Consider the following 22,244-nt stretch of genomic DNA (forward strand, 5'->3'; position numbering starts at 1 on the left):
GGACAAATATCACATTCTTTGAAATAATTGTTATGACATTTTAATGCACTCTTACCATGAAGCACTCCCTTGTAAATGACTAAATCAGACTATGACTTAACAATTATTTCATGAGAGAAAACTTCAATACCTTTAGAAATTCCTATCATAAGACCAATAGAAAGGGGAAAAAAAAAACAGAAATGAAATACCAGAAAGAAGTGTTTTAAAACATAGTATACAGTTAAGCATTTCATTTAAATAAATACACATAATTTTACAGGTAAAAACTTCCAATGACTTCACACACTTTCAATGAATGTTAAGGAAAGAAAAAAGAATCCAAAGATTTTCTAGAAATTCTTCTTGCTTTTATGGTTTTTATACAACCCATTGGTCTATATCAAAATAAAGGCAAGCAACTAAACTCAAATAATTATTGGGATACTGCCCTCTAAGGACAAATACACTTTTTTTTAAAGGTAATTCACCTATTCCATCAAAAAATAAAAGATCTCTAATCTGAAGTGCTTCTCTTTGGCTTGCATTAAACATCCTTTCATATACTCAACTACTGTTAAAGAGAACTGTTGAGTTCTTTGAATATATCATTTCAAGCTATATGCATCTACACTCATTTCAGCCAATTGTTTTTGATTGCAACATGAAAACTGAAGAGTGTATTGGAGTTTTGCTATGTTGTTATCTGAAAAAATACCTTATGAGTTGTGAATTCCAGATCTTTGGATGTTCACACACACCCACACACTCACCCACCCACCCACACACACACAAATCTTCTGATAGGATAAATGAAAGCCAAGATTAAGTAATGAAAGTCTGTACCTGTCATTCTAATGTGTAGGATCATCACTAATCCCATGAACTGATTCATCTAAAAGATACCTATTGATGTCCTTAACTGCAGTTGTTCAACTATGTTCTAATCATCATGCTCCCAACAAGAATCAAGTGTTTCGAAACTCCTTTGTGTTTCATAACTACACTGATAAGCAGAAATACAGGCTGACTCTACTCCCTGATGGTGATGGTTATGGGAGGAATAAATCTTCGTTATGTAAAGACACATGGCTTTGGGACCAGAAGTCTTTCACCTAAGCACCCTCACTCTGTTGCCTACGGTGTACTTACAAAAACAATCATTCAATAAAGCTGCACAAGATAATCTTTTGACTGCTATCTTCTCATAATTAATTTCCACACGTTGCTATTCCTTTCAAAACTATTGTCTTGCCACAATATAGGCCTGTCTCTGAATGTCAAAATGATAATTTTGGCTCACTGATTATTTTTCCTATACTTTAAATATATGAATGTTTATGCATATTTAAATATTTCTTAAATATTGTAGCTGCTAAATCATGATATGAAATATTTAATGTTCAAACTCTTTATTAGCAATCGTTGAAAACATAACTTCCATGTGTTCCTTAAAATAGGGCTTGTTTGATTTCTGTATTGTTGTCATATAAATTGTAAGGACAAAAATGGGCCCTATAACTGAATGTACAAAATTCCCCTTAAACCACCTTGAACTAGGCAGATTTGCAACATTTTAAACTGGCACTTCATCCCTCTTTCAGCAAGCATCCTCTGCAGATTTAATGATCAGGAACATCCTTCTGATGCATGCTGGGAGATATGGCTGCAGGGTACAGACCACAGCAGACAGTGTGTCAGATGAGGCAGAACTTCTGGTTAGGGGTGAGTATGCTAATAGTGCAGTCTGAAGACATGATCACCATAAATTATCATACAAAGGAATTTAAATGCATGGACTTTGAGCACATTAGTACTGTGCATTTTACTTTCAATTTTATAATATATGTCATTTTTGCTTAACCTTTTGCCTTTGAAAAGATCACATGGAAAACTGCTTCTTAGTAACAGACAAAACCTATAGATCCAACTTCAGGGTCTAAAACACCTTTAGTAGTAAGGGGTCACTTAGTGTTTCACCAACTTAATGCCAAACAGAAATTTTAAACAGTGGAGCCACAGATACTTGGACTAAGAGATAAAATTTGTTTGTGTGTAGATGTGTTTTACAAATGCAAAGCTAGTGGAACCCTTAGGCATTTTTTTTTTCCTCCACTAACTTCTAAATTCTGCTTCCCAAAACAGGAAAACTGAATGCCTAATATGGTGGCATTTGCCACTGTTCAGTGACAGGGGTTTTTTAAGTCTGAAAATGTCAAACAGAGTCTGTGCATAAATGACAGTTAAGTGGTTTCCACTATGAACTGGGCTGCCGAATTCTGCAACCCTATAAAGTTACATCTTATTTGAATTAAGTAAATGACTACAGCGCTAATTTCTTTTAGCACATTATTCCACAGTGTGGGAAATGCAGCTCCTAGCATGCATATTCTTTCTCTCTATCTCCTCCCTTCCTCCCTTCCTCCCTTCCTTCCTTCCTTTCTTTCTTCCTTCCCCCTTCTTCTCTCTCTCTCTTCCTTCTTTTCTCTTCTGTCTTTTAGTTTGAGATACAATATACCTACAGAAAATTCCACAAATTATTTGTGTACAGGTGTATACCTCAATGAAAAATCAAATATGAATACACCATGAAACTAAGTTCAAGACAAGAAGTAGAACACTAACAGAATCTCACCTAGTGCCTCTCCTTTTTTGTTTTTAAACAATTACATTTTGAGTGATGTGAGTATTGTATGCTAAGACTCTTTGCATGATCTCTGCAAATAAAAATTCACAATCCATAGCAAAAACTTATATTTTAGATTTACTTGTCTTTTATCTACTTGAAGTGTTTTCCAATCATGACTTTTAAGAATTCATTAATATTATAAAAATCTTGAGTAGGAAACATAAGGCATATAGTAAGCTTCATCATCTCTTTGTTTTAGTTGTATGTATTATGAAAGGTTTATTGATTTTTGGTAGTGCATCCATCATTGATCCAAGTAAAATATTGTTTTGAAACAAGTGTGTATCTGAGTGAGTGGCACTTTGTCATTTTTTTGGTGTGTTCCTGTTCAAAAGGTTATTTGAACTTTTCTCCAAATTTATATCAAGAATGTGTATCTGTATCACCCTTTTACAAAACATCAACCTTTTAAAGTGCTCGTCCTCTCATGATATTTCATTTAAATTTTTCCTTTATGTCTTTTGAAGTTATAAGGCTCATGGAATTGCAGCTCCATATTGCAGTCAAATTTATGGAAAATTGCTTTCTTCTCTTGCTGTGGTCTGTTTTAGATTATGTGTATTTATTGTGTAGCACTTGCCTAGTAATTTAAAATGATGCTCCTAAAATTGAAGCTTTCCAAATGAATAACACAATTTAGAGGTTGATAACAAGAAACTAGGTGTCTTTACAGGGTTGTGAGGGGCAAATTTAAACCAACATTCTGCTTTGTAAGTAAAATTAAACTCAACAGGGTTTAGAACATAATTCAGGTTCAACTTTTTTGTGTTCTGCTCTTTTAGCCTTTGGCTTTATGCCTAGGAGAAAATAAAATGCATAAATGTTGAAATTACACTCAAAAGAAATTTCAAACAGGTTGCTATTGTCTGAATATTCATGCAACATTCAACTTAAGCTTTCATTCAAAGTGAGTTTGGTCAAGTCACCAATGTTCTATTATATAGTTGCTTTACTTACCTCAAATTAGTAAAAATAGCTTGCCTCTTCTGCCTGGTAGGTCTTAAACAGATTTAAAAACTTAACTAGGGGTTTTGGTTCCTCTATTTTTTTATTTTTACTACTTTTGTTAACAGCTCCTGAAAATTGAAGGAACTTGGATATTTGACTATTGCTGTTTTCCAGGTTGGCTTGTGAAATAAAACTCAAAATAGTTTTACCCTGCCATTCTTTCTCCCATTCCCATTCATTGATTTGTAAACTTGGGGAATTCTAATAGTACAGGACACAGGACCAAAGTTCAGCATTTTAAATAGAGTTTTTCTAATGATGGCTACAATTCCAGCAGCAGAATCCTTAAAGTGCATTTATTCAAGTATGTGTCACATAAAAATGGGAACAGCAAAGACAATTCCATCATACATCTTCCTATGGAATGCCATCATTGGATTATCTCAGCAGTTCACTTTGCTTAGCATCTTACCAAGTCCTAAAATTTTTCTCCAGGCCTCATAAGGACATCAAATTGGAGCTCAGGTGTGTAGCCCTAAGACCTCATCATTGCCTGCTTAGAATCTGAGTGTTCGTAACTACTTTAAAGCTATATTTCCCCCAAATGCTTGTTTCCACTGTTGCTTCATTTTGCTTGTGAATGTCAGTTCTTTTATTTGCCTCTTTTCTACTATTTTTATCATCCTCCAAAAATTGAATTTTCCCATAAATAATCATCTGAAGCATAAAATCACTTGCTTTCACATATTTAATATTCAGTGAATCAGCATTATTGCAGCACCACAAGTAATTTGGAGAGCCATAATAGAAGTAATGAATGTGTTAAAATAAATTATTCTGCTGAAATACAAAAGGAAGTTAAAGCCACACCTGGACATCTGTACACAATTTAAGTCACTTATTCAAGTGTGGTATAGCAACAAAACAGAAAGTAAGACTAAACAATGCTATAGGGAAACTCTTTACAGATAGATAGAACTGTATTATGTTATCCAGGGCACAAGACATTGATCATGAAGAGGTAACATGGGAGAGTACACGATTTGTAAAGAACTGATAACTCCCAAGCAATTTGAGAGATGATCAAACACAATATTAAAGACTCCAGAGAAAGGAGTGTTAGTTTTTTGTTACTTTATTTTGCAAAAATGAATGTTAGAATTATGTTTTCCCAAGCCAATATAAGAGTAGAAAACTATCTTGGTTTAAAGAATAAAATGTGTTTAGCTGAGCTGTGGTAACTGGGACCAGAACATAAGTTCTGTTTATTCTGCCAAGAGGCAGAAAAAAGAGTTTAAAAATTCACTTCTTCATTCAGATTTTATATTCATATTATTCTGTTTATTAATACAAAACAGTAGGTCAAGAACTCTTAGAATAGTCAAAGAATAATCAATAATCCTTTGGCTCCTCCTGAATGCATACCTTATATGCTCTCCTTTCTCAAAACTTGGACAACAATTTTCATTTCCTGTGTTACAACTTACAGAATGAATCTGATGTTTAATAAATTGAATTTGAGAGGAAAGACTCCACCCTAGGATGTAATTTGTTGAGAGATATCTCACTGTTTTTTAACCACTCACCCCTTCTTATTCAACTTGGTGTTCAACCTGTCTTTCAACTTTATTTGCTTTAAACTTTCCATCAATCCAGTTCTATTTATTCTTTTCAGGAAAGATTTTTCCTCTAATATTTTACTTTGAATCTCTCCCAACCCACCTAGTCACCTTTCACTGCAAATCTAAAACTACTAAAAGTTTGACTGTTTTGTTAATTAAATAAGTCAACAGGTATGTATTGATAATCTGGTATTCATTTACTCACACATTCATTTGGTACCTGCTCTGTATCAAGCTCTGAGCTAGGCACATAGATGGAAAGATGAAGGCACCAAAGTCTCAGCCCTCTGTGGGGACTTATGGCCTCAAGTGTGAGAGGCATCTTTGGGAATGGCATGAGAAACCCTAAAAAAGTAAAGCTCCCTGGAAACTTTCAGTCTTTTAGGAGAAATAATGCAATACTAGGAGACAACATTGGAATAGCTATAGGACTACATAATTTGTGGGAACCAGTGCAAACTAAAAATGCAGAGCCCCTTGGTCAAAACTTCATAAGAATTTAAAGACAATGATAGCAGAGCATTAATCCAAGTATGGAGACCTTCATTTTTTTATGCACAATTTTTTTATTTTGAACTAGAAGTCAAAAATAATAAGCATCCATATTTCTGTCTGTTAATATACAGTGATTTTTAAAAGGAAAGAAAGCAAATTATGTAGAAGAATAATTTGTACCTGATAAGTTTTTAAAAGTTACATTACCTAAATGTGTCTCATCAATGATGGGTGATCATGTCTCATTTTCATCTACTAATGCATTTTGAATATAAAATATTTTTATTTTGCTTTCAATTTCTTTGATACACTGACTTTTCCTAAGAAGAGGGTTAATATTTTTCATTGATTCTTAAGTTAAGATTGATATTGGTAAGCAGTTAACTTCCCCTGTTCAAGTATATCTTTCTCACCAGTAAAATTTCTTGTTTTTATTGTTTATGCCTCTAATAAAATTACATTTAATTTATGCCATTGGGAACTCTGAAGATGGGCCATAAAAAAAGTGTCCTCTCTTCCTCCTCCCCCAAGAATATAATGCTTATCTAACTAAAAATTTGAGGCAAATTAAAGAGCAAGAATGGACAAAGCCATGTGTTTTAGCAACTGGAATTAAAAGAATCTGGAGCTCAGAACATATCCAGTATGGGGACCTTCTAAGGTAGGGACCCTCTCTGAGTGACTTAGCAGGTAGCACAGCCGTGAAGCCAGCCTGCCATGGCTATTAAATTATGTATTGCTCTACAAGAAGAAAAGACTTTAGCAAAGGATACTAAAATACCTTTTTTTTTCAGTTACAACAAAGTTGTCTAAATCTGTTTTCTCATCTGTAAAATTAGCACATTACAACCTCTTCAGAGGTTTTATTAGCTTTTTAAAGGAATTATCTTTTAATTATTCTACGCCATTTTGGAGGATTTTGTTTATTGTGTTAATCATTAATTCATATTTCTATTTTAATTTCCACCAAAACCTCTTACCATCATGTGGTAGCTGGTGTTACCAAACTAAGTGATTTAATCTAGCCAACCGCAGAGACTTTATATTTTAGCTACTTGTGAAGTGTAACCTGTTTGTTTTGATTTGTTTTCAAATTAACCTATAGACATCAATTACTGTCTGATGGAAACCAGTTTAGGACCTTTGAATAAATTCTGTCTAAAGCATAATTTTCAGTGATTCTCAACGAGCAAGAGAGGAAAGTTTAAGAGTCTCCACTTTTTGCCCTTGGAAGGATACAAGTACTAGAACTTTCCCAATACAAAGGGAAATTCAAGCTAGGTGAAAACCTTGAACATATTTCCATTTTGAGAATCTGATTTGAGAATTAAGCAGTATTAATGTGTTAATGTGCTCTATCTTTATATCTCTCATAGAACTACACTTGTGAACCATGTAGATTCCAAACGGAAATAAATGCTTATCTTAGCACTGGCCTAGTTTAGCAACTGGCCACTTCTGAAAGTTTCAAGCTTTAAAATGTACAAGTATTTAACACAAGTATCTTTTGGAAGATAGAGTTTGCATAGTTTTTCTTTTTCACCATTACACAATGAACTTGTACTTGGAGATTGCACAAGCCTTCATATAGTGGAGTAATGTGTTGGACTCAAAAGAGTCTTTATTTAAAAAAAAAAGTTTCTAGTGGAAAGAGAAAGAGCCATTAGTCACAAAAGCAAAGCTGAGTTTGCCAACATTTGGGGATCACAGGACAATGACAAATGTTTTCAGTGTAATTTTAATCTTAATAGTAATAGTAAATGAATTTGCAATTAATTTATGTTTTAGAGCAGAATGGAGGTTATTCAATTAATATATTTGTTTTTGTAACATTAAAATATCTTTAAAATACATATATAAAATATTTTCCTTCTTAAAGAAAACCTAATCTTATTCATGCAGTGTCTTATTGAAATATCCTACAACACTGTGGAAATTTTAGATCACTACTATCACTAGTATTGGATGATTATTTAAATAACTTACACCAATGACTTATTTTTCTAGCTTAGAATTGTTTGACATTAACATTTCTTTTTTTTTTTTTTTGGTTAATCGTGTGTTTGGATTCTGTGCACCACATTTAGTTTGGTTCACTGAAGTGATAGTTGACTGAAGTGATTTGATTGATAGAAATGATTGAAACAAAACGAACAATTAAATTGTCATTGTATACAGACAACCAACTGATGGAGACTAAGTTGTGTATTTTATTCACTCAACAAATATTGAGAACTGCTAGATGCCAAGTTTTCCTTTAGTCACTGATAATTTCTGTCAATTGACAGACTTCTGCAGGTTTCTTGATAGGAACATTTTGCTATTTTGAAGCAAGTACGCTGACTTCACTTCCATTTTGAGAAAAATTCTAATCAGCTGGATTTTATATTATACATATTTTTGAGTCATAAACTGTAAGGTGATCACATTTCACTATGTATTTTGTTCCACAGACTAAGCTATTTTTCTTACATATCCATCTTAATATAAAAATGACATTTACTATCACTTCACATTTACACAAACTTATTGAGATAAGTTCTTGGTGTGTGAGTTATGTTTTAAGTACTGTTTTTATTCATTGTTTAGTGGGTGCCTGCTATATGCCAGGACGGTGCTAAGTATGCAAGAGGGAGAAGTGAGAGATGGGATTGGGTCTAAGTGCCTTCTAATGCCATGGCAGAGAGCTTAAGATCATTCTGAAAACCACAGAGGGTGTTTTAGAGGAGAGTGAGACCAGTGGTTGCTAATAGACCAAGCAGGAAGTTATAGCAGTAGTCTTCACAAGAAATAAGAAAAGTCTGAAAAAGGAAATGATCATGGAGATTAAAAAGAGTGTACATATTCAAAAAATAAGAAGGAGACAGAATCTATAGAACTTGGTAGCTCACTGTCTATGAAAAATGAGAAGGAAGAGTCAAGAAGGAATGCCAATTGTGTTGCTTAATTGAGGGATCAATGGCAGTGAGACCATGCATTCTGGTTGGACCAAGACAGTTCCAAGTTAAACTAGGAGTGACAGAGTAATTATTAGTGAAACCCTTTCACTCTCAAAATTGTCCTGGTTTAGATAAATTATGTGGCCACCCTAATGAATGATCATGATTTTCATGTAGTCAGGAAAGTAAGAAGAGAAGTGGATTGGTGGTAAAGGAACAGCATTTAAGATAAGGCTCTCCAAAGAGAAATATTCTGTAAGCAAATAGATTTGTGGTTATGGAGCTAGGAGAGAAACACCAAAGTTGAGATGTAGATTTGAGCACAATCAGATAGCAATGAAAGTACAGAGGTAGTATGTAAAGAATAAGAAGAGAAAAACACTCAGGCTAGAACCTCAAGAAAAACTAAAGTTGAAGAGGAGAGAAATATACAAAGATTGGGAAGTGGCTCCTGGAGACAGCAAGCTACTAGGAAGAGAGCAAGGAAATCAAGTCAAAGGGACAAAGAGAAAAGAGAATTTCAGGAAAGACAAAGTAGGCAGCAGTGTCAAGTGTAAGTAAAATAAGAACCAATATCTACCATTAAGTTAAGCACTTTGAAAGTAGTTGATGACTTAGGCAAGCGTAAATTCAATGGCATGATGGGTGTAATTACCAAATCACAGTAGGTGGAAAGAGGCAAGAAATGATGTATAAAAGGAAAGCATGGACTTTGAAGTCAGACAGACCATTTCACATCTCCCAAGCTCTTACTGGTCTGTAACTTTGGACAGGTTGCTTAGCTTTAACCTTGCTCACTTTCCATTCATTCATTCAACACTGATTCATCAAACATTTATAGAGCACATAATATGTGGCAGGCACTATACTAGGAACCAGTTAGCCATGAACAACTTGTGTCCCTGACATAGAAGAACATGTCTTTTTACAATATAATATAAGAAGTGCTGTTACAGAAGTATGAGCAGCACATTTTACTCTGATCATAAGCCCCATTAATAATAAAAAAAACAACTAGCATTTATTAAGGTTTTCTTACATGCCAGGACCTGTCCTTATATGAATTATTTCACTTTATCCATTTAGCATATCATATAAAAACAATGAGAGGAATACTATTTTTAGTTCCAATTTGCAAATAAAGAAACTAAGGCTTAGGGAGGTTTAGGACTTGTTGAATGTCACCCTAATAAGTGGAATAGTGAGTAGAGTCCAGGCAGACTAATTTCAAAATGAACATTTAAAATTATTATACTGCCTTCCATCATCAATTGCCAGATTGTTTTTATTTTATTCATTACTGTATTCCCCGGATCTACTTAGTTCCTGACACACTACAGTTCCTGACAAATATTAATAAATATTTGTGAAAGGAAGGTAGAAAGAAAGAGAAGGAAAGGGCAGAGCAGGGAAGAAGAAAAGAAGGAAAAGGAAGGAAGAAAGGGGGAAAAAAGAGAAAGAGGAAGAAAGGAATAAGGAGGAAGGGGAAAGAAAAGAGTCCTATAAGAAGGAACGGAGTGACAAGCTTTGCATAGGAGTCAGAGAATTTTTATACATGAGCTGGTTTAAAGTCATTTGTTAAGGTAAGAAAGAGAACAGAAGATAATCTACATCATCTTGCAAATAAGCTCTTTTTCACTCTCATCTGCTTCTAAGGATAGGCCTCACGCTCTCTAATCCTCTGAAGTTTCTAATCTTTGACCACATGACCAGGAGCCTCAACATTACTGATCACCACATTCTGTCTTATATTTTGCTCTAAATGAGCACTAAGCTTACTGACAAGTCTGAACTTCCTCTGACCCCCATGTCTTGCCAATTATACAAGATGTCAAATTCTAATGATTATTTTCTCGGGACATCTTGTGGGACTTCTTATCCAGACACGCTAAGTTTTGATAGAAAAGAATCACTTCTGGACAAAATATCACCAGGAATACTAAGCAGTAATAAAGAAACAGACCTCTTTCAGCATGATCTCTTCTCATTCTCTCATTTTAAACTTTCTTATGATTGCCACAATTATGAGGGAAGTACAAAACTCCCAGCTGCTTTAAAAAGCACCTAACCTTTATTTCAATCATTGCTTCTGGTCTTTCAAACCTTCAATATTCATTGTTTCTTACCTACTCATAGGTAAATTATGCCAAAAGTCATGAAAACAAAACAACACAAATCAAAAAAATGGTGTTTGGTGTTCAGAAGGTTGTCCTTATTTAACTCACCAATATTACTTGGGCAAAATATTGGAAGTACATTTTACCTGTGCTCATTTGTTGGAATTATTTGGAAAAATCGTCTACTTACTTTTCATAGTTTTTATAGATATAGGACTAAACCAACCAGCAATCCTTTCTAACACATGACCTTTTAAATTTCCTGAATGCATTTGTTTTCTATGACTGTTACCTAGATTGTTTTAGCATGTTTTTTTTTTTTAGTATTAGGTAGTAATTTGTTTTCATGTAAGCCTAGAATACACAGTTTCAGAGGCCATATAGATACTACATGGCTCTACTTTCATAACCCATATGTGGTCACCAAGAACCCACGTTCCAAGCAAAAGATCTGTGGAATGTCAGCCCAATACTGGCCACACCTGCAAAACAATGGAAAATTGGTAAGTTCACTTTAGTCCCTATCCTAAAATCTTGTTTTATTTCAACCTATCTTCCAAAATACTCAATTCTTAATTGTTCTCTTGATTTTGTCTAACATAATACAGCATGTAAACTGGTCTCTGAATGATTCTTCATTGAACACAAAATCCATGAATATTGAACAGAGAGAGGACTAACACTGATTGAAAGAAAGTTTTTGCTGACTTTTACTGAAGATTAGATTTTGTCCTAAACACCTGGCAAAGGTAATATCTCCGTTTCACTAAGTACTCCTTAATTTGGAATTACAAAGGCATTCTCTAATGGGTTAGAGCAACTGAGGTGAGAGAGTAGGGGAGAAACTGAACAGCAGATGATGTCTGTTAATGCCAAGAAAAAAAAATGACTTTGAATCATTCTTGGTAAAAATCTTTCTTATAAATGTCTCTCCCTCTTTTTTTTTTCATTTTTCAAAACTAGTGTGTCTAACTTTATTGCTTAGTATGTATGAGGAAAATCTAATTTGACACCTTATATGTAAAGATTGGCAGTCATGAACACATGGATCTCTACCCTGTGTTATTTATTGAGTATATCAGTAGACTTTACCTTCAGAAACTTCTGGATCATTGCTGAGGTACCTAAAAACTGAGGGGGAAAGGGAAAAAGATAGCTCCCAGCTTTATAAAAACAGTTCATTAAAATAGAAAATAACCACTATAAGATTCAAAGTGGGCAGGCATTGAAAAGCTGAGATATAAAAGTGACAGCTGCAACGTTATTTACTGCAGTTAGAAAATAAAATTGCATAAACTTAAGGTGTATAAAAAGTAGCAAAGAAAGTTCTGCTGTGCTTGCATTTCATTTAGAAAAACATTATCTTTGAGCAACCCTGAGCACTTAGCACTAGACCTAGTTTATAGCTGGTGCTCAATAAATGTTAGTTGAATCTCACTAGCCTGATTTAAAAATGACTCAAGTTGTTTAAAATTGCTGTGATAGTAACCAGTTTATATAGTCAATATAGTGTAGCATTATAAAAATACCCCAGGCCCAGATTTCAATCTCAATCTGATACTAACTGAATAACCATAGACAAGTCATTTTACCTCTTTTGGATTCTTGATTTGTATAATAGGCATATAATATCTAATTTGTGATTTAATAGGAGAAAGAAATGAGATTTCAAATGGTAGAATGCTTCTCAGTAAATGTAGATATTATTGTTGATATTCTTAATTAGAGAAAGAATTTTTATTTCCCTAATCTTTAAGGTTAAGGAATAAATCATTGTTCTTTATGGTATATATGGGCCAGAAAATGGTATACATTTCTCCAACAATCAATCCTATTTGATTATCCATTGACTAAAATATCCAATAATATTCTGATTATTTTGTCCATCTTGTTCACTTACGATTTAATAATACATTCTAAAGGTGATTGGAAACATTTTGACTGCCTTACCTTCCTCAGGGTCAAATTGGCATGTTGATAGATTTGGCGTAATTGTGTTCTCTGCTGGTTTATTGTCATTAGGGTAAACTGAAACACCTTCAGGGCCATCTCAGTATATTCAGTAAACTGAAGCAATGAAATCTTGCATCACTTTCTTGAAGCGGGTTGTTTATATTAGCACGTATTTACATGCATTGAAGATTCCATTGTGATGGTTTCTATCTTTGAGCAAAATGCAATAGCTATCTTAGTGTACAAAGGAATTTCCCAAATGTGAAGTAAATGCTGAAGGACTTCAAATAGTTATATAAAGGAATCAAAAGAATTAGACTGAGTTAAAAAAAAAAGTTAAATACACAAATTATATTTCATTCTAGAAAAGATGTGTAGATGAGCCCATGACAGATAATTCTAAGGTGTTTTTTTCATACCAGTAACTATCATCAATATCTGCATATCTATAGCCACCAACTTGATATCACACAAAATAGCACCAAGTACAGATTATAAAATTGATTTAAATCACATTATTCAATATTTTTAAAACATAAATATTCATTCTATGAATGTTTACATAGGATTTTGCCATACCTTCAGTTTAGTTGACAATAAAGCAATGCAAAAATTAAAGTAAAGGATACAAAGCTGTTACAAACCACCAAGGACACTAAAGGATTTGGAAGTATTTGTAAAATAAATACTTAGATTTTTAAAAAGTAAAACCAAATAGTATGAATGATTTTTAGGTTCCTCTGAAATTACATCTTAGATTTTAAAATATTCTAGGTCAGAAGTACAAAATTTTAAGCAATAGAAATATTTTTTAAACCACATAAGTTAATCATCTATACCAAAGCATTAGCTTTCTCATTTGTCAGCATTCTGATTTGGCTAATTTAAGTATTCATTCATCACAGAAAACTATGGCATAAAACAAGTCTCTTTGAATTATATGTTTTGTTCAGGAGGTTATTGGTTCATATAATTAGTTCTTTCATGGCAACTCAAGAAATAGAACCGTTATTAGGAAACTTCATTTGAAATACCTTATCACTGTTTCAAAGACATTTTATCACCTGATCTGTATGTATCAGTAAATCAAAGCTCATATATTTGTCTTACAACCTCAGCTCACAGAATGTTAAGTCAAGCTAATAAGTAGCATCGATCATACCCCACTGGATGAGGTAGTATGTGTTATAGACACTCTCCCTGTAATCCATCCATTATATGGAAATTACAAATTATCCAACCTCCAGGACTGCTCTATATAAATGCTCTGCAAGAGCCCCACTGTCTCCATTTCTCCAAATGAGTTAGATGGTGGCATTAGGATTGTACCAGTTCATTGTCACCATCTGACAGCAGTCATCGTTCAGTTGGTGCTGAGCTCTTAATGGTACATTGCATAATGGTGTATGTCTTCTTACAGTTGCATCACAAAAAATCCTCCGAGTATAAAACAGGAGCCGTCAAGATACCCCTAAGACAATTCTTTCTCCATTATTTCTCAGGCATTGTGAGATAAGTTAACCACTTAGGGAGTAATACTCATTTTTTTTAAGTCCTTAGTAGCCTACTGATTTGCTCAGTTAGTTAAAATATGAAATGACCCTAGATACATGTTTGTCAACTTTTGTTCATTTCCACAACCATGAAACATGTCCCTGGTCTCAATGGATATCTTGTAGAACGTGTTGTTGGTATGGAAAATCATGAAAGAAAATCTAAATAAATGAGAGTAAGTACAAATGTATACTTCAGAATAAAAAAAAGAAAGTTTCCTACTTACAGTTTAGCCATAATATCATCAAAGATACCCCTCTCTTAAAGAGAATGGGTTTATAAATGTATTCCCTAATGTGTCATTGGAAATAATAATTCCAAATTCACTTCATGGTATATTTGGGAACATAAGCTACAAGGATATCTATAAATTATTCATAAGTGAATAGTGAGAGTGAACAAATTTAAAAGTCAATGCATTATTTTTTTTTGCATTGCAGAGTTGCAGTGAGTCATACACAATAAATCCAATATTGGATTTATGCAAAGTTTTGCAGAAACATGGCACCTTGCCTATTTTAGCTCCCCATATGGTATTTTCCTATAGGATTTCTTTAACTCATTTTTTCTTAGAATTTATTTAATATTTAGTTTAATAAATTAATTTCAGGATAGTATCTGGGTTGCTTGAGGTTTTTAATAAACAAGGTGATTATTTTTATTTGTTCTTGCAATTTGTACAATAGACCCTCAAATATCTATTTTCCATTTCAGAAAGATCACCTTCGATGGATGGACAGTATTATTTTTCTATTGGAATATACTCAGTGTGCACAACTTCAACTCATGTAAAACTACATTAAATATTTATGCCTGCCTAAATACCTGCAATTGTCAGCTAATTTACCTTTCATCTGAATTTTGTGATAATTGAGAAGTGTTTGTATTTTTCTAAAAAGAAGCACAGAATTCTTTAAACATCTTAAACAAAGTGATATGAAAAGTCTCACATTGGTAATTAAATGCTTCAGCCAAAAATGGCACAAGTCATTTTAGCTCACAACTCACTGGTCTGAACCAATCACTTAGCCCCAGTTAACCCAAAGAAGACAGAGTTTCAATGACAAACACACATTCACAACTTATACCTACCAGGATAAATTTCATGAAATTCCAATTTTATAAGACTAGTGTAGAGAAAGGATAGTGTCATTTTGTTTTGTTTTCTTTGTTTTCCTTACAAGTAGAAAAATCACCTACCACTGTCATTGAAACTACACTGACAACTTCAACTAAGCAACTCCAGTACAATAAGACAACATTGGAAAAGTGATTTACTGAATCATTACAATTTACATTTGCTACCAAATGTTATTGCAAAGGTTTTGCCATTTTAGTATTAACCGTTGATCATTAACATTTTCAATTATTTAAATAGGTTTTCCCCAATATCTTCCCATAGCCTCTGAGGCTTCCATTCCACTTTTGCTCTATGGTTTTCAATGGCTTCTTTCCTTTGACTTTTCTCATGTGTTATCCAGAGTGTCTTCTCATCACACTCGGATAAAATCTAAATTCATTACCATTGCCCTCAAATCCCTCTTTTATCTGGCACCTACTGACCTTTCCAACATTATCACCCTCCTCTATCCTCTTTTTTCACTTTGCTTCAACCACACCAGAATCCTTTCTGTTCCACAAATGTGCCAAACTCATCAACACTTAGGAATTCTGCCCCTGAAGTTCTCTGCCTAGAAAACTTGCCCGTAATATATATAAGGCTGGCTGGCTTCTTATCATTTATTTTTCAGCTTCTTATCTAATGTTTTCTCTCTTGCCTCCACCTGATCTTCACCCCACTTTATTTTCTTCATTGCATTTATTATTATCTGAAACTATCTCATTCATTTGTTCATTGGCCTTCTTCTCTTCCCTAGAAAGTAATCTTAATCCCTAGGGTCTGGCACACAGTAAATATTTCCTCAATATTTTTAAGCAAATTATTAAGTGTATGAATAAATTACTATCTAATTCTTTTTCCTGAAGTGAATAATTACATTTTTAAAATCAGATAAATAGAAAAGGATGGACAGTGTATGAAGTAGTAATTGGATAAACAATAACCATAGGTATTTAATAGTAAATATATTGCCATGTCATACGATATGTCAATAAGGCAGACACTGTGAAATAGGAGAAAAAATTATATGGGACTAATGTGGTGGGATAGGGTTTTCAGAAGTTTCCTATAGTGGCAATCACAAAACAGTTCTTTTTTTTTATATTCAACAAATATTTATTAAGTGCCTACTATGCGCTGGATACACATGTACAAAAAAATATGCTGTGGGTGAAATTATGCAACACTATGAACACATTTTTCCACTTTTGAAAGACTTTTGCTCTCTCAGGTAATACAGGGCAAGTGGGAAAAAGGCAAGGTTTTTTACCTTCAGATTGCAGGAAAAATAGTCGCACCTGTCAATTGCCGACAGCTTGTGTTACTGTTGTTCTTATGGAGAAGCACACACGAAATCCTCTTAGCTATTTGGATGGTGGTCTCATAAATCATATCTTGCTTGTAGCATACTTATTTAGTTTCAGGAAGATCTCTTCAGAGTATGAAATCAGATCATTGACATTAAACTCCATTTCAAAGATGGGATTTTCCCCAAAAATAATTAAGGCAAGCAACGGCAAGTTTTGCAGTTATTCCCTTGATTTGGTAAGTGACACCATCTCCAGGGTCTGTGTACTCAAAGCAATGAATAATAACATGATGACCATAATGTGTCAGGTAACGCTGGTGGTAGACATGTGGATGTAGGAAATATTCCAGAGGCACCAGGAACACACTTTTAACTTCATCGGGATTAGGCTGGGCCTGGAAGTTGTGGTCTATAAATCCTACAACTGGGGTTATCAATGTATCACTCTTCTCTGACCGGAGGGTGAACAACAGGTGGAGTTTTCCTTCTTTTGCCAACAATGGTAAAAGGACAGAATATTTGTTAGACGACAAGTGAGAATATTTGGTCCCAACATCATGCTTTTTTAAGCGGGCCTTAGCATCATCTATCAAACTGTTTCTGACCAGCTCCGGGGCACACAGGGTCATGCCATCCTGCAGGGAAAAGTTTGTTTCCGGATGGAGACGGCCTCAGAAGCACTCGGCTGGGTGGACATGCGCAGAGCCCAAAACAGTTCTTTGAAGCTTGGCACTCCCATCTCTATAAATACCTTAGCATTTTTTTTCATAATTTCACCTATTTTTTGCAACATACACACATACACTCATTTTCATAAGCAATGTTGATTGAAATATTAAAAATCAATTGCAAAGAAGGATTCATATGCTGGATTCTGGCTACACATAGTATATGGGAAAGAAACTAAATAGGAATGCTAAAGAAAAGGTTTATGTGTCCACTAAAGATTTTACGTCCATGAGACAAATTTTTGAACTATCAGTTGAAACATCAGCCAGCTGACAGCCCAGAACCTTATTATCTTGCCTTATTTGCAACTGTAGGGGCCCTAACCTGTGTCCTGGAAGCTTGGCCATGTATAGTTTGATCTGTTACTTGGGACATGAACTTTCTGGCAACAGCTTTAATTTACTGCAGTAGGTGCATCCCTATATTTATTGAATCTTCCCCTGAATTTCACATGGACTCCACTTAACTTGTATGGTCACCAATTACCCTTAATTCAATTCCTACCTGAAATCTACCTACTCAATAGGTGGACATAACTTCCTTGATACCCATCATGCCAACTTTTAAACTCAGTCACCTCTGTTTCTGGTTATGAGCAAACGTGGAACATAAAGAATTTAATTGAAAAATGTTGACTCAGCCCCTATAAAGTAATGTTTTTCATTTCATATAAGATTTCAATATTGTTAGCTATATTGCTGTTTGACTATTATTGATTCCCTATCATCCAATGACTATTCCTGATCTTTTTGATACTCTTCAGGCTCCAAACTACATCCTCCTACTTCTGCACTTCAGTGTTATCATCAAAATTTATTTCAATTGAAATTAATTGCTTTAAATTGAAAGGAAAAGTTTTGAGATCTTCCTCCAGATTTTCCCTGTATTCTAACATTATTCTTCCAATTTATCCAAGCATGAAATGCTGGAATAATGTTTCATTTCCACTCTTGACTCTTCCCCTATAATATCTAATGTGTTGGTCCACCTCCCATTTAAAAACATTTACTGGCTCTCCACTCTTTACATAACAAAGTTCAAACTCATTGTCCTGGTGTTCAAGGTCTTCCATCAATCTCCTTTTCTCCACTTTTATAGACTTCTGCTACTCTGATCAATCTTAAACTTTCCATCTCTTTAAAAACACCTTGAATTTTCCAGCATTTTATCATATTTGTTTACTTAGCCTCTTTTATCACCAAATAATAATAATAATAAAGTTATCTCTTCCATCTTAAGTACTAGCCCAGAGGAACTGTCTTGGAGTCTTCACTAAAAAACCCCATCCTTCCAGCCTCAGTATCTAAAGAACTTTCTGTGACCTAGAGATGTGATGTACATTCCTAAGTCATTTTGGCTGGAAAATAGCAAGAGCTGCATAAGAACTAGGCCTCATGGTACCCAGTCAGCCTTCATTATTCAAAGCTGTCAAGTTTAGCTTTTTGGTTTTGTTTTTATGTGGTAACATCTCCAAACCTTTCAGCCTTCTCCTTTTCTTTTTCCTTTTTTTAAAGTCAGTGTAGCAATGAGAAACACACAGAATATTTAATTATGGGTTTATAAAATGAGGTTTTTCAATTTTGCTCCAAAAAGCTCTGATTTTCTTTCCTTTTTTTAAAGATTTTTTTATTTATTTGAGAGACAGAGAGTGCACTAACAAGTGGGGGGAGGGTCATTGGGTGAGGGAGAAGCAGACTCTCCAGTGAGCAGGGAGCCCTACATGGGGCTAAATCCCAGGACTTTGAGATCATCACCGGAGCCAAAGGCAGCTGCTTAGCCCACTGAGCCACCCAGGCACCCCTGATTTTCAATACTTTTTTGAACTTTATTGTCATAGGAATATATTGACTAAAATAGTATATCTTTAATAAGCTCCAAGTCTCCATCCAAAAGTGATCATTCCATTATCCTACAGGTAAAATTTTAAATCACTTTAATAATTTCATTGCATTGTGTGTTTGCCTATCTGGCTGTTTGCTTCTAGTTGGGCCAGCTGTTCTGTCAGTTTTCCCAATTGACTTGTTTTTTTCCAACTCCAAGTGGTTTATTTGATAATTAGATATTGTTGAAGATCCTCTTTTCAAGTATTTATGCTAATATAACCAGTCTTTGCATAGGTAAAGAAGTATTCCAGTGTTACTCTTTCACAAACCAAGGGAGTTTCAGTTATCCTTCATCTCTTAGGATGCTTGCAGTTGCAAGTAATATGAAAACTAACTCAAATTGGCTGAAACAGTAAGGAAATTTATTGGCTCATGACAGGACGCTAAAGCAGATTTTTAAATTGATTGATCCAGTATCTCAAGTTTTTTTTCCAAAGACTCAGGTTGATTCCATCTCTCCACTCTTGTCTACAATGTTGGTTTTACCCTAAAGCTCACGGTAGTCATAGGCTGACTGCCAAGAATAGTATAGGCTAAGTGCTTTCTTGTTGCCATATGACAGGAGAAAGAACTAGCATATCTTTACAAGTGTCCATCCCTTCATCTGATTTTGCCAGTCTAGACCATGAACCAGCACCCAACATAAGAAGATTGCCATAATCTGACTGGCTTAGACCTAGCTTCCTGAAGCAATCATGACAGGGGCAGGTGAGATTGCCAAAATAGGCATAAACTAATCAGGGCCACCCATAGAACGGGGATTAATTCCCTACACCACACTGCGACAGGTAGAGTGAATATTAGGGAGTGAGCCACTTCATTTCTATCATACATTTCTACCTCCAAATTCATTTTCAATCAATAAAAGTTTGCCTCTGCTCATAATTATTTTTAATGCTCTGAAATTTACATTTTTAATGTCTGTGCTGAATTATGTGAAGCAGTTTTGAGTAGTAATAAATAGGACAGAGTTAAATCTCTGATACATATGAAATTAAGAATCAGAATTGAACCCTAGGTCCATCATTGGGGTGTTGTTGACCTTGAATGAGTCACTTGAACTTTCTGAGACTAAGTCTTCTCATTTGTGGAAAGGACGTGTTAATACCTGATTTGCTGTAAAGATTAGAGAGAAAGTTCATAACATTTAGCACAAGGCCTTCTACTTGATAGGTAGGCATTGAGTCATCATTTCAGGATTTTGTTCCCCATTTTACATTATAAGCTCCCCAGAAGATATTGCTTGTTGAATCTGCCAATAAGAGTATTTTCTTTCAAATTTTTTCACACCTATCCTTTTATTCTGCTAGAACCAAATGTGGTGCATAGGTTCTGATTTTTACTGGTAAAAAATGAAGCATAGTGAGATCATATGACATTGTCAAAATTACCAAGCTATTGAGAGGTCCAACCAGTGTTAGTATAGCTATTTACAAAGTAATTTTTACTTACATTACCCTATGTAATCCTCACAATAATGATAAGATTGATACTATCATCCCCTTTATAAAATGTAAGGAAATTGAGGCTTAATGAGGCTCAGAAATTTGCCCAAGTTTCAGAAACTTATACAGAGCTTACATAAAAATTCAGAATTGGAATAAGATTTTTCAGACTCTTTATCCAAATCTCTTTTCTTTAGATCAATTTTTCTTGAAATAAAAATTTCCTAGGCATTTTATACAAAATGCAATTCTGAGACTCTAGGTCACAGAAATTGAAATTTAGTAGCTATTGAGTAAAAAACGTAAAACTTGAGCAGAGATTTGAAATTTGAAGACTAAATAGGTGTTAAATGGTCAAAATGAGGAGAGACAAAAATTTCATACTGAGGGACTCATTACATACATGACAGATAATAAAGATAATAATAATAATAAGGAGAAGGGTAGATAGAATAAATGGTGAGCTTTACCAATTAATTGAGAACAAAACTGTTTTTGAAAAAAATAATTAGAACTGTTTATCATTCATTTCCATCTTTATCCACCCCTGGTAAAAATAGAGTTGGTTATTCTCATAGGACTGAGAACAGTAGGAAAGGGTCACTTAAATTAGTTTAGTAAATATTAAAGAAGTCTAAGAACACCCTCTAGTTGTCATAAAGAATGTAATGATAGTAAGGAAGTATCTGAGGAAAAAATAAAGAAGGAAAGATGCAATACTATATGAAGTTGGATGTTGCCATCCCAGTACGTCAAGAGCATTTCAGGACACATTTTCTTGTATAAATATATAATGTCAATAAAATCATACTTCCTAAATAGGGCATTCCATAAGTCTTCATAATTCTATTCTAAAGATGAACACCTCAGCAACTAGTTATTAATAGGTATGGATATGTGATGTGCTACAGAAAATCTATTCATGTTATTGACTATTACTTTTAAAATTTTTATTTTTATTTTATTATGTTAATCACCATACATTACATCATTAGTTTTTGATGTAGTGTTCCATTATTCATTGCGTATAACACCCAGTGCTCCAGGTGCCTGGGTGGCTCAGTTGGTTAAGCGACTGCCTTCGGCTCAGGTTATGATCCTGGAGTCCCTGGGTCGAGTCCTGCATCGGGCTCCCTGCTCAGCAGGGAGTCTGCTTCGCCCTCTGACCCTACCCCCTCTCATGTGCTCTCTCTCTCTCATTCTCTCTCTCTCAAATAAATAAATAAAATCTTAAAAAAAAAAACAACACCCAGTGCTCCATTCAGTGCCCTCTTTAATACCCATCACCAGGCTAAATTTATTTTTTATTATTTTTTTATCTGAGTTCAGTTGAAACACAATGTTACATTAGTTACAAGTGTACAACAGACTGATTCAACAAGTTTATATGTTATGCTATGGTCACCAGAAGTATAGTCACATCTGTCATCACACAACACCATCTCAACACCATTGACTATAT

The 22,244-nt window shown here is 34.3% G+C and overlaps 1 protein-coding gene and 1 pseudogene across 1 annotated transcript in view; one reads left to right on the plus strand and one right to left on the minus strand.

Annotated features, from left to right (window-relative positions):
• The window catches only part of CNTN5 (contactin 5), a gene marked incomplete at its 5' end in the record, with an annotated part of 571,224 nt that overhangs the window by 451,814 nt on the left and 97,166 nt on the right, over window positions 1-22,244 (plus strand). Inside the window, one exon of the mRNA XM_088017513.1 lies at window positions 1,584-1,704. Within this exon, the coding sequence (XP_087873639.1) occupies window positions 1,584-1,704 (121 nt within the window). The remainder of the gene's footprint in view (window positions 1-1,583; window positions 1,705-22,244) is intronic.
• On the minus strand, window positions 16,805-17,354 carry LOC114221531 (peroxisomal coenzyme A diphosphatase NUDT7 pseudogene; annotated as a pseudogene).

This window comes from Eumetopias jubatus, unplaced genomic scaffold (genome assembly GCF_037043125.1).
Source record: "Eumetopias jubatus isolate StellerSeaLion01/CBP00866 unplaced genomic scaffold, mEumJub1_p1.0 scaffold_13, whole genome shotgun sequence".
Classification (NCBI taxonomy): Eukaryota; Metazoa; Chordata; class Mammalia; order Carnivora; family Otariidae; genus Eumetopias; species Eumetopias jubatus.